Source organism: Eulemur rufifrons, chromosome 7, assembly GCF_041146395.1.
Source record: "Eulemur rufifrons isolate Redbay chromosome 7, OSU_ERuf_1, whole genome shotgun sequence".
Lineage (NCBI taxonomy): Eukaryota > Metazoa > Chordata > Mammalia > Primates > Lemuridae > Eulemur > Eulemur rufifrons.
In genome coordinates this window covers 3,056,837-3,068,577 of record NC_090989.1, presented here as the reverse complement: position 1 = coordinate 3,068,577, position 11,741 = coordinate 3,056,837, and the positions used below count along the sequence as shown (strand labels likewise).

Below are 11,741 nucleotides of genomic sequence, written 5' to 3'. Positions count from 1 at the left end.
TAGCGGCGAGCGGGTTGCAGCCTTGGGCTCAGGCGGGGCTGAGGCCAGAGCCCAAGGACTCCGGGTCTGCCCGAGCAACCTCGGGTTCAGTGCACTCTTGCAGGGCTGCCAGAGCTCCTGGGATGCCGGCACAGAGCTTGAGCACCCGGGGCTGGGGGCGGACCTGTCACACGTGACACCCAGAGCAGATGACATTTTTGAATGCTCCATCCTCCATAAGCAAAATTATTTTCAGTATAGTCATGTAATCATCATGGACAGTCATGGTTTTCCTGGTTGTTCTTTAAAGCAATTAACAGAAAGAAGGATACATTTCAATTATAAAGTCATGCCTCTAATTCTGTGACCGACTTCACGCCCGAGCGCACCTTTGCATTCAAATGCTGCTCCTCAGCTTGCACTTGGTTTCCTAGTTTTATTTATTTTTATTTTTATTTTTTTCTGAGACAGAGTCTCACTCTCTTGCCTGGGCTAGGGTGCCGTGGCGTCAGCCTAGCTCATGGCAGCCTCAAACTCCTGGGCTCAAGCGATCCTCCTGCCTCAGCCTCCCGGGTAGCTGGGAATACAGGCACGTACCCCTGTGCCCGGCTAATTTTTTCTATTTTTAGTTGTTTGGCCAATTTCTTTGTATTTTTAGTAGAGACAGGGTCTCGCTCTTGCTCAGGCTGGTCTTAAACTCCTGATCTCAAGTGATCCTCCCGCCTTGGCCTCCCAGAGTGCTAGAATTACAGGCGTGAGCCACCGCACCTGGCCGGTTTCCCAGTTTTAAATTTTAAACATGAAATTAAAGAACCAAGAGATCACATGGGATGACAGAATCGAAATAACTCCAGTCTGTTTCTCCACGGGGTTTATGTGAACTGTCCTGTGTAGGCACAGAAATCCATCCTTCCATCCCGGAATCCCCCAGCCCCGGGGCTGCGGGTGAGAACCTCCCCTCCCTGCCCCTGTGAGCCTGCCCATCCCCGACCCCAAAACCTGCTCCGCACAAATGCACGCAGCCACGTCCGCGGGGTCGGGGACAGCTGCGTACGCGGGAGTCCTGCACGATTTCCACGTGGTAAGTGTTTAGGAAAGGGCGAGAAATGAAACTGCGCTTATTTGAAGGTTACATAAATATAGTGACTCTTCGTCACTTGCGTGCCCCAGACTTGTGACTTCACCTGCTGCAATAGTCCGCTCGGGCTGCCGTGACAACTCACTGCGGGCGCGGCGGCCTCAGTGACAGGTGTCCATCGCCTCACAGTCCCGGAGGCGGATGTCAGGATCAGCGTCGGCAGGGCTGGTTCCTCTGCGCCTGTCTGCGCGGCGTGTGGACGGGCCTCTTCCCGCGGGGTCCCCACTCCCTCTGCTCGCCCTTCGCTGGTGTCCCTCCCTGTGTCCAAATCTCTTTCTGTAAGGGCACCCATCACACTGGGTCGGGGCCCACCCTGTGACCTCGTCTCACCGTAATTATCTCTTTAGAGACCTCGTCTTCAAACACGGTTGCATTCTGGCCGCTGGGGGTTAGGGCTGCGTCACACGAATGTTGGGAGACACGGCTCAGCACGCAGCCCTACCTGGCCACGTTTACCTGGATCCCTGAAATCAGCGTTTGCAGAGCTTCACGGCGGCTCACAGACACGTGCGGAGTGCCGGAAGATTTGCCTGGTGGCACACATGCTCCCGGCCCAGGGCACAGGGCAGCACTCTGCCCTCTTGTTTCTGCTCTCACGCTGCAAAAAGCGTCCTTTTCGGGGTTTATGTCGTGTCATTTTTTGGATGTTTTTGTGTGTTTGGTTGGTGATTTTGGCATTTCAAATGCCGCCAGGCACAGTGTGGAGGTGCCGTCGGGTGTCTAGAGCACGAGAGGGCGAGAAGGGTCTTCTGGAGAAAGGCCGAGCGCTGGGAGGGTTCCGTTCAGGCCGGTCACAGCGCTGGGGGCTGCGGGCTCAGTGTTGGTGAAACAGCAATGTATTAAACAGGCGTCTCTAGACAGAGACAGAGCACGAGGTTCCCTGTCAGTCGTTGAGGAGGATGTTGTGATCAGGGACTCGCGGGGGCCCAACCCGGTAACCCCCAGAACAGCAGCTCTGTGTTCACGCTAGTCGCTCAGCTGGTGCCCGCAGGAGCTTTCTAGAACAGCACGCCCTCGAGCATCAGCGTGTTAGTATTAATGCGGCAATTGCTAGAACGTGGCCCACAGAGGGGGAGCCTGTTTGTGCTGACGGTGCCCGGGAGTTGCTGCGAGGACACGGCTTCCGCTGGCCGTGTTTGCCCGGCACAGATGCCGCCGCCCTCGGCCCAGCGGCCGGCTCCTCCCGCCCATGCCGCGGCCTCTGCAGCGGGGATTCTGGCGGGAGCCCAGCCGGGGGGTGGGGGGTGGGGGGGAGCCTGTTCCCCAGAGCCCAGGTGGGCGGGGCTCTGCCCAGGCGGACTTGCTCCTGCTGCAGAGAGACCCCGTCGCTTCCCACCCTGTTCCTGCCTCACCCTCTGGGGGGTCTCGCTGTGCCCCGAGCACGCATCTCCCCTTTGCTGTTTACCCGCTAGAACGTCAGCCCCACAAAGGCAGGGACTTTGCTTACAGCCGTGTGTGCCGTGTACGCAGGACTCGGCCAGCACCGGCCCATGGGTGAATATGTTCCTCGTGTGGCCTTGGCGGTGGGAGAGGTCGGCGCACCGGGGGCTAGGACAGGAAGGGCGCAGGCAACAGACCTCGCTTCGGGTTGAGTTAGGTCGCTGAGTGGAGTGGCCTGAGCTGGGCTGACCGTTACCGCTGGCCCTTCCGTGAGCCGCGGGAAGCGTCCTGGGCGGCTTTTCCTCACACGTAACCTGCGAACGTGTCACCTGCAGAACACGGGAGTGAAGGCTCCTGAGTGAAGACAGCCAGCCTCGGGCCGGCCCAGTGTGCACAGGGGTCCCCGTAAGAGGGACAGGACCGTGACCGCTGAGGGACATGGTGGGGGAGAGACGCCACCACCACGGCTGCCCAAAGGCAGGAACCGGACTCTCCCCTGGGCCGCCAGGAGGACCCAGCCCGGCCAGCACCTGATTTTCGTTTCGTGAGACACGGTTCAGACTTCTGGCCTCCAGAACTTGGAGACAATACATTTGTGTTGTTTTAAGCCACCAAATTTGTGATTTGTACGGCAGCAACAAGACACTAATGCAGCACCCTAAACTCAGGATGGAAATGGCCCCCGAGCTGCCCGCGTCCGGGCCCTCACGGCTCGGTGTGCTCTGCGGGCCTCCCTGGGGCCCGGCCAGCCCTGCGCAGCTGCCTCGGGGTCCCACAGCCCGTGGGGTCCCATCCTTGTGGGGGCAGGGACACGGTGTGCACGCACCGGGGCACCACATGTCCCCGTGTCTGAAGGATCCCCTCCCTCCCACCCTCCCCAGCCTCAAGCGCCCCCCTGCCCTGCCCGCAGCCCCCGCCTGCCTGACCTGGGCGGGGCCAGGTGCAGGGAGGACAGTAAGGCTGTCCCCTCCGTGCCAAATGTCAGGGGGCACCAAAAACCACTGCCACTGAGAGAAATCATATTTTAATGCAATGTTTAAAAAAGTAAAAATGAATGCAAAAAAATCCGTGGTGAACAAAATATCAATATTTTAAATAAAGAATGAACACAACTGAAGTTCCAGCATGACTGCCCGGCACAGGCCGTGCCTGGCCTGTCTGGATCTCTCCTCGGGGGACACGGCTTCCCTCCGCACGGCCCCCTCCCCCTCTTCCCCGTGGCCCAGGAGTAGGTGGCCGGCACCACTCTGCCAGGCCCTGCCACGGCCTGGATGTCGACCCCCCTGGAGTCCCCTCCCCGTCTTCCAGGCCGAGTGACCTGGGCCCGTGGCTGAACCTTTCTAAGCCCACTTTGCTGGTCTACAGAGTGGGGGCTGCTGGGAGCTGCCCAGAGGGCAACTCCGAGGAACCGCAGAGGAACCGCAGGGTTGCAGGCAGCAGGGCCGGCGCGGGCCTGGGGGTCACTCCCAGTGTTGTCCGCACCCTGGTCTGGCACTCGCTGCCTGACACCTGGGCTTCGCATCTCGGTGTTGCAAGTTTGCAGGATGAAGGTTGTCATTTCAAGATCTTCCGAGGCGTTTCCCACCGGGAAAGTGCCGTGTGCACAGCCGACGTCCCAGTGCGGGAAGCGTCGGCTGCGTGGGGGGTGCTCCGACCCCACTGCGCACCCGGTGGGCCTGGGACGTGTCGGGCTCGGCCGACACGGGGTCTGTCAGGGGTCTGTCCTGTCACGACCGTAGGTCCCCGCGCAGGGACCCCGGGTGCTCCAGCGCGTGTGTTCCCCGTGCAGACGGGAACGGGACCGAGCTGGGAGCCCAGGCAGGACGGGGGCTGGACTGTGCTCTCCCTGTGCTGCGGTGGGAGGCGTGATGCTCCCCAAAGATGAGTTTACCCGAAAATATCAAAAGCCTTTAATCTGGGGGTGCCCCGACCCTTGGCAATGCTGGACGAGGGCCGCAGGACCAAGGTCACCGCCACGCCTGCCTCTGACAGGACGGCGTGGACGAGGTGGACACGTGGCGGCCGGCTGAGCACCGTCGGGGTCACCGCGGGCAGGCATGAGGGGAGCCGCGCAGAGGAGAACCCACGACTGGGGTCCCGTTGGCGTGAAGGAAGCCAATCTCTGACCTGTCGGGGCACACAGACCCCGCGGGACGGGCGAGTTTCCGTGTCTGCTCCGTCTTTTCTGTCCCTCCTGGGAGTGTGGTGAGTGTGCACAGCTGTGACAATCGCGAGCGCTGGCAGAGGGTCCTGTTTTGGAGACACAGTGCACTCTCACCTAGGAGCTGTGAGACTTGGGGACCACGTGTCTGACCTCTGTGCCTCGGTTTCCTCACATGTGAAACGGGTATGAGCCCCCTCCCAGGGCGGCCGTGAGGACCACACAGGACAAGGCTCAAGGAACTGGCATGTCCGTGGCACATCGCGCCCCTGCCCGGCACATGGGAGACAAGAAGCCCCACCGTCCCCCAGGGCCAGCGCGGGGCACAGAACTCCTCCTTGGGGACGTCTGCCCTCCTGGTGGCCCTGAGCGAGGCCAGGCTCTGTGGCCGTCAGCACAGCGCTTCCCGGGCTGAGGGCAGCGCCCGGCCCAGCGCGATTCTGCTGACGGGGCAGCTTCCTCGTGAGCTCATGCCTTTCCAGAGAAATCCCTTAATGCCTCCATTCTGCCGGCGGCGTATATAGGCAGGGCTCGCACCCGGCTCCCCACTGCGCTGCCCAGAGGCCCCTGCCTGACTCCCCTGCAGCCTCCGGGTCCCTGCGGTGCCGAAGCTGAACATGGACGTCACCATCCAGCACCCCTGGTTCAAGCGCCCGCTGGGCCCCTTCTACCCCAGCCGGCTGTTCGACCAGTTCTTCGGCGAGGGCCTCTTTGAGTACGACCTGCTGCCCTTCCTGTCGTCCACCATCAGCCCCTACTACCGCCAGTCCCTCTTCCGCACCGTGCTGGACTCCGGCGTCTCCGAGGTAAGGCACGGCCCGCGCTGGCCTCTCCTTGCTGGGCACAGGGAGGAGAGTTAGGGACAGCTGAGGGGGCACCTGGCTGCCCTGGCTCTTGCCTTGCTCCGTGGACCAGGTGGCCATGGCCACAGAGCCACATTTTTGCCTTCCTCCCCCGGCCTCTGCCTCCACCGTGCAGAGGCTGGCAGGAGCCTGCACACCCAGCTCTGTGGCCACACGGCCATGGGGCACAGCCTCCCGCACAACGGGGGTTTGGGTGGAGTCAGCCCGAGCCCACCCTTGTCTTTTCCTCCGTCAGCTCATGACCCGTATGTGGCTTGTAATGCACCAGCCACATGCTGGAAACCCCAAGAGCAACCCCGGCAAGGCAAGTTTGACGGCCGCCTGGAGCTCTCTGGCTCTGGCTGTTCTCTGCACTTCCCCTCCTGAGTCCAGGAAGCCCAGTGCGGGTGGGGGCTGCTGCCCTGAGATCCAGAGAGGACGGCTGTCCCAGCACAGCCGCAGACACGGTGGCTCTTACCAAGTTCACCCAGGTGGCCCCGCCAAAGCCAAAGGGGAGGCAGCGACACCCCCGCCTCCCCTCCCGAGCCTCAGGTGGTCAGTGCAGGGTCCACAGTTCTGGAGGTGCAAATCTCCCCATCGCCTGAAAAGCAGGGGATCCCCAGAGCCTGTGCAGGGTGGGACATCCAGCGGGGGGCAAACCCAGCCAGTGCCACGAGGTGGGGGCGGGAGGGCTCTGTGGGCAGCAGCTGCTCAGCGCCGTGCAGGCTGTTGGGCAGCGTCGTGTGCACAGAAAAGACGAAAGACAGGCTCCTGGGCCACTGTGGGCACGGCGATGCTAAGGGCAGTGACCTTAGTCCAAGGCTGAGTCCATCCAGCCAGGCCACAACCAGCCGACAACTAACCCATAACCAGTCCCCAACTGTAACCAGCCAGCCAACCCCCAACCAGCCAACAACTAACCCATAACCCGCCCCCAACCGTAACCAGCCAGCCAGCCCATAACCAGCCGACAACTAACCCATAACCAGTCCCCAACCGTAACCAGCCAGCCAACCCCCAACCAACCAACAACTAACCCATAACCTGCCCCCAACCGTAACCAGCCAGCCAGCCCATAACCAGCTGCGCCATCTGCATCCAGCCACCTGGTCATTTCCAAACCAGCGGCCCCACGACCAGCCAGCGGGCAGCCGCGCCTCGGCTGAGCCCCGGGAGCGTGGGGATGGGTCAGGCGGGGCCCCTACCTGGGTGACAGCCCCAGGACTCACCCACGCAGCCTGGGAAGGAAGAGGCTGGCGGGTGGCGGCTCCCTCCCTGGGCCACAGCCCCGTGGGTAGCTCCACACGAGGCGTTTGGGTTTCAGGTCCGATCCGACCGGGACAAGTTTGTCATCTTCCTCGACGTGAAGCACTTCTCCCCGGAGGACCTGACCGTGAAGGTGCAGGAGGACTTCGTGGAGATCCACGGCAAACACAACGAGAGGCAGGTGAGCCGAGACCCGGCAGAAGGAAAACGGGTGCAGAAAACTCTCGGGGTCCCCAATCCCCCCGAGCTTCCCCCACGGGAGCAGCCGCCTCTCTCCGACCCTGCGGCTCCCTGTCGTCCTGGCAGGGCCAGGCAGCGGCGGGACGTGGCTCAGGGACCCCGGTTAGGGTCCCGCCTGGGCCACTGTGCCCAGCTGTTACCAGGTCCCTCTGGATCCACTGGGTGACAGGTGGGCTTAGACAGGGCCCCAGGAAATGGGAGCACTTAGGTGGTGACCTCCGAGCCAACATGTTTTCACATAAAACCTAACCTTGGAAGGCTGGCCCCTGACGAACACGTAGCTGCATTTACTGGCGTCCAAGCGCTTTCCGTGTGTTGACGCAGTCCCTTCCCAGTGGCCCTTTGGGACCAGTGCCCTCGTCAGTCATCCCGAGGGGCAGGGCTGAGGCAAGAGAAGGGCCCGGGGCTGCCCGGGTCCCCCAGCGAGCACAGGGCAGTGGGCAGGGGCTCCTCCCTGGCAGTCACCCCTGCCACTTGGGTCTCCACCGTGTCGAGGGAGCCCCGGGCACAGGAACCCTGTGAGCCGCCTCTCTGGGCACAGCCAGGAAGGGCCAGCGGAGGTGGAGAGGGGCTGAGGTGGGAACGCTGGCCCAAGCTGCAGTTTCCCCTGGCCCGGTCTTCCCTGAAAGGCTGAAGGAGGGGGTGAAACCCACACTCCTGTCCGCCGTCTCCTGCCACGTGGGCCGAGTGAAGCTCCCCTGGCAGTCGTAGCTGGCACAGCCCAGGGAGTCCTTCCCCGAGCGCTCAGCTCTCGGTCCGTACCCGGGGAGGAGGAGGTCGGCCCAGGGAGCTGAGTGTGGCCTAGGGCGACCGCAGGTGGTGGCGTTCTGCCCGCGTGGCTCATTCTGCCCGCATGGCTCGTTCTGCCCGTGTGGCTCGCTGCCCGTCTGGCTCGCTGCCCTGCAGGCTAGACTGCAGAGACCCTGGGCTTGAGCAGCCCATGCGGGTGGGTCCCAGGAAGGGAAAATCTGACAGGTGCAGGGACGGAGCGACTCCTCCTGTTTCAGAGTGGAACCCGGAGGGTGAAGAGCCAGCTCCACCGCCCTGGTTGGCTGTGGGCAGGTTCTCGCTCCCGGACCGCTTGGGCCAGGCCGAGACCAGGGCTCGGGAGCGCACAAGGCCGTGCAGCCCAGGCGGGTCGCACTCAGTCCCCCCCCCGACCGCGTGCCCCTCCCCGTCCCCTCCCCAGGACGACCACGGCTACATTTCCCGCGAGTTCCACCGCCGCTACCGCCTGCCCTCCAACGTGGACCAGTCGGCCCTGTCCTGCTCCCTGTCCGCGGACGGCATGCTGACGTTCTCCGGCCCCAAGGTCCAGTCCGGCCTGGATGCCGGCCACAGCGAGCGAGCCATCCCCGTGTCGCGGGAGGAGAAGCCCAGCTCCGCGCCCTCGTCCTAAGCAGGCCCCGGCCTGGCTGCCCCCCGCAGCCCCGACCCATCCCGGGGGGCGCAACACGGTGGCCTTTGTCTCCCTCCACTTCCCTTTGCGTTTCCTTCCCGCCTCCTCCGTTGGACGAGGGTCTGAGAGAGTGGCCAGGAGAGCTCAGGGCCTCGGGGTGTCCCGACCCCAACACCGGCCGGGCGAGTGGCCGTCTCACACCTCCTCATCGAGCAGAGCGGCCTGGGCCTCTTGGGTGCACCAGCCCCGGCTCTGCTGAGAGGCCTGGGGGGTGCCCACGCCCGAGAGGACCCCCTGCCGAGCACCCTGGAGGGCTCCGGGTGCCACATCCGCCAGGCGCGTCCCAACGCCCAGGGCGCCTGCGCTCGCCGGTGGCCCTGCCCACGCTGCCCGGGGGTCCCTGTGCACCTGGGCTCTCGCCGCCCCCTTCTCTCAGACCGTCTTCCTCCACCCTCCTCTGTGTAGTGCCGCTCTCGGGGACACCGGTCACCCATGAGAGTGCAGCCCGTGGCAGTCAATAAAGAGCAGGTGACACAAGCAACTTGCTGTCTGGTTGTGCGTCCCCACCAGGGAGCTCTAGAGAGTGGGGGGCGCAGGGGCAGCCCGGGGAGGCGGGGGAAGGGGTGGCTCCGAGTGACCGGCCTCTCCTCAGCTGAAGCCCCTCCCCAGCCCTCCACCCCGGCTTGCAGGAAGGAGGGGGTCTTCGGGGTGAAGCGTCTGAAGGGAAAGAGGGGAGAGGACATCTGGGGGCTTGGGGGGAAGGAGGCAGGAGCATGGGAGGGAGAGGGCCGGGGGGTCTGGCCTCTCTCCGGGCCCTCTGGGCTGGTGCTTCAAGGATGCTCTTGCTCTGGTGGGCCCCGAACTCGGCCACTCCCGCTGGGCAGTGCGTCCTGGGCCCGAGTTGGAGGTGGGCCCAGCCCACCCTGTCCTCCCAGGCTCTGGGCCCTCCTCTCAGGTCGTCTCCCTCCAGCCCTGACAGGGGGCCAGGTGCCCCAGCCGCCCCTGCAGCAGAGCCAGGCCGTCCTCAGGCTCTGCCCAGTCCCTGCCACACAGGGGGAGACTTGGCCTGAGGCTCCTGCCGCCTCTACCCGCGGGGCGAGCAGGTGGCTTCCTGATGCCCCCTCCGAGGGGGCAGGGTGGGCAGCCAGAGGGGTCCTTGGGGAGTGGACAGCGAGAGACACTACGTCGAGGGGCCCTGTCATTGCCGGCAGACCCTGTCAGAGGCCCTCGCCCAGGAAGGCAAAGGTCATGGGGCCCGGCAGGACAGCCCAGGGGGTGAAGCCAGCATCCTCCCCTGGGGGGACATGGACATGTGGGGACTTTCAGAGTTCAACAGGCAGTGAGAGAGCATGTTAACCTCCAGTGACAAACAGCACGGGCCACACACCACGCACACACTGCAGATGCACGAATACACACACATCACACATATATGCATACACACACATCACACACATATATGCATACACACACATCACACACATGCACACACCACACAGACACACCACACTTACACACTATACCCCTCACGTCTCCCCCATGTACCGTGCACACCACACATACATGTACCACGCAACACTAACATCACGCACCCCCAACTTGCGTCTCTTTCGCGGCTCTGGGAGCCTCACGTAGAGAGTCATCCTGGCCCCTGGTGGGATTCCCTAGACCCCGGCCCACCCTCCCTTCCCACAGGACCCCGCCCTGCTGCTCTGCCGTTTAACCCACCTCTACAGAAGGGGAAGTGCCCTGTGGCAGGTGACGAAAACCGGCCTCTGCACTTCGGGGCTGGTGCTGGGTATCTGGAAACTGTCTCATGCTCCCTGCCCCGCCCAGGAGTGCCCCGGGCCAGCTTAGCAGGTGCTTCTCCGTGCAGCCTGGAGCCACGACAGGGCGGCTGGGGCCTGTGCGTCCGCTGTGCACGGGGTGGGTGGGCGCCGCTCACAGGCCTGGCCTCCCACCCGCCAGGGTCCCCTACGGCAGCCTCCGCATCGTCACCCCCGTGTCCAGGCCAGACGGGCTCAGCTGGGGGCACCTTCCAGGCCCCCAGCAGGCGAACATCAGGCCCACGCTGAACCCACCCCAGTGAGCCCTGGCTTAGGGCTTGCCCACACCAGGGAAGGGTGCCCACGACCCCCTCGGAGCCGTGGGCGAGCGTGCCGGACGCTGCCCTGGTGGGGAAAGAGGACACACGCTCTGATGCGCCGGCTGCCTGGCTGCCCTGTGGGGGTCTGACCGGCCCCAGAGTCCCTCTGACAGACGCTCCCGCCCCACGCCCGCCCACACTGCTGTCGGGAGAACTTCCGAGACATGAGGCTGTCTGCTCCCCTCGCCTCCTTTCCCAGCTCCCTCCGCCTGCCGGGGCCAGGTCTGCAACTCCTCACCCAGACAACACACAGCCTCCTCCGTGGGCCAGACAATGACATCATTGCCGCTGCCGGCTGGCCCTCCCTCACCCTCGCCTGGCCTCGGACGTATGACAAATCTCGAAGCTCCGACTGCGTCTCCCCTCTACTCCCCACTTGGCCGGGCTCCCAAGGCCCCTGTGTCTGTCCCCCCGTGTATGCAGGTCAAAGGGTGCTCCCCAGCCCAGCCCTGTCCATGCAAGTCACGTGGCCTTCGCGTAAAGGTGGGATTGCTGGCACTCCCCAAACTGCCTGCCCGTGAGAGCCACCTGCATCACTTTGCAAACACAGATTCCCAGGCCCTGCCCCAAACCTCCGAATGAGAGTCTGGAGGGACGGTGTCTGGGGTCTGTGCTTTTGGTCACCTCCAGGTGACTGCTAGGACCAGGCAAGTGTGGGTGATGCTGATATACAGTGGTGGCCTCCTGGGGGGACAGCCAAGGGCCGAGGAGTCTCACTGGAAGCTGCCTGGACAGTCTCGGGGGCTTGGTCTGTAGATCTCCAGGTGGACATGCTCTCGTCCCACCACGTGTGACACGCAAGCAAGAATTATCCGCACCCCTCCAGGGCCTCGCTTTCACCTCCAGCCGCAGTATCGTCATCATCATTATCGCATCATCATCATCATCATTATCATTGTCGTCATCATCATTGTCATTATTGTAGTCATCAGTGTCATAGTCATTGTCATCGTCATGATCTTCATCATCAGTATCATCATCATTGTCATTGTCATCATCATTGTCGTCATCATTGTCATTGTAGTCATCAGTGTCATTGTCATCATCATCTTCATCAGCAGCATTATCATCATCATCATCGCTGTCGTCATCATCATCATTGTCATTATTGTAGTCATCAGTGTCATTGTCATCGTCATCATCATCAGCATCATTGTCATCATTGTCACCAGTCATTGTCATATCATCAA

General features: G+C 62.9%; 1 protein-coding gene across 1 annotated transcript; it reads left to right on the top strand.

The window, feature by feature from the left end:
- Positions 1-5,275: 5,275 nt before the first annotated feature.
- Positions 5,276-8,405, top strand: CRYAA (crystallin alpha A). Its single transcript, XM_069472243.1, has 3 exons — positions 5,276-5,464; positions 6,825-6,947; positions 8,196-8,405. The coding sequence occupies exons 1-3, from the start codon at positions 5,276-5,278 to the stop codon at positions 8,403-8,405; spliced, it is 522 nt and encodes a 173-aa protein (XP_069328344.1).
- The last annotated feature ends 3,336 nt before the right edge of the window (positions 8,406-11,741 follow it).

What these genes read in the sequence shown, in the direction of transcription:
- CRYAA (XM_069472243.1), top strand. Translation starts at nt 5,276, where the DNA reads ATGGACGTCACCATCCAGCACCCCTGGTTCAAGCGCCCGCTGGGCCCC. An exon ending in TGGACTCCGGCGTCTCCGAG is followed by an intron (nt 5,465 to 6,824) that starts GTAAGGCACGGC and finishes TTTGGGTTTCAG; the next exon opens with GTCCGATCCGACCGGGACAA. An exon ending in GCAAACACAACGAGAGGCAG is followed by an intron (nt 6,948 to 8,195) that starts GTGAGCCGAGAC and finishes TCCCCTCCCCAG; the next exon opens with GACGACCACGGCTACATTTC.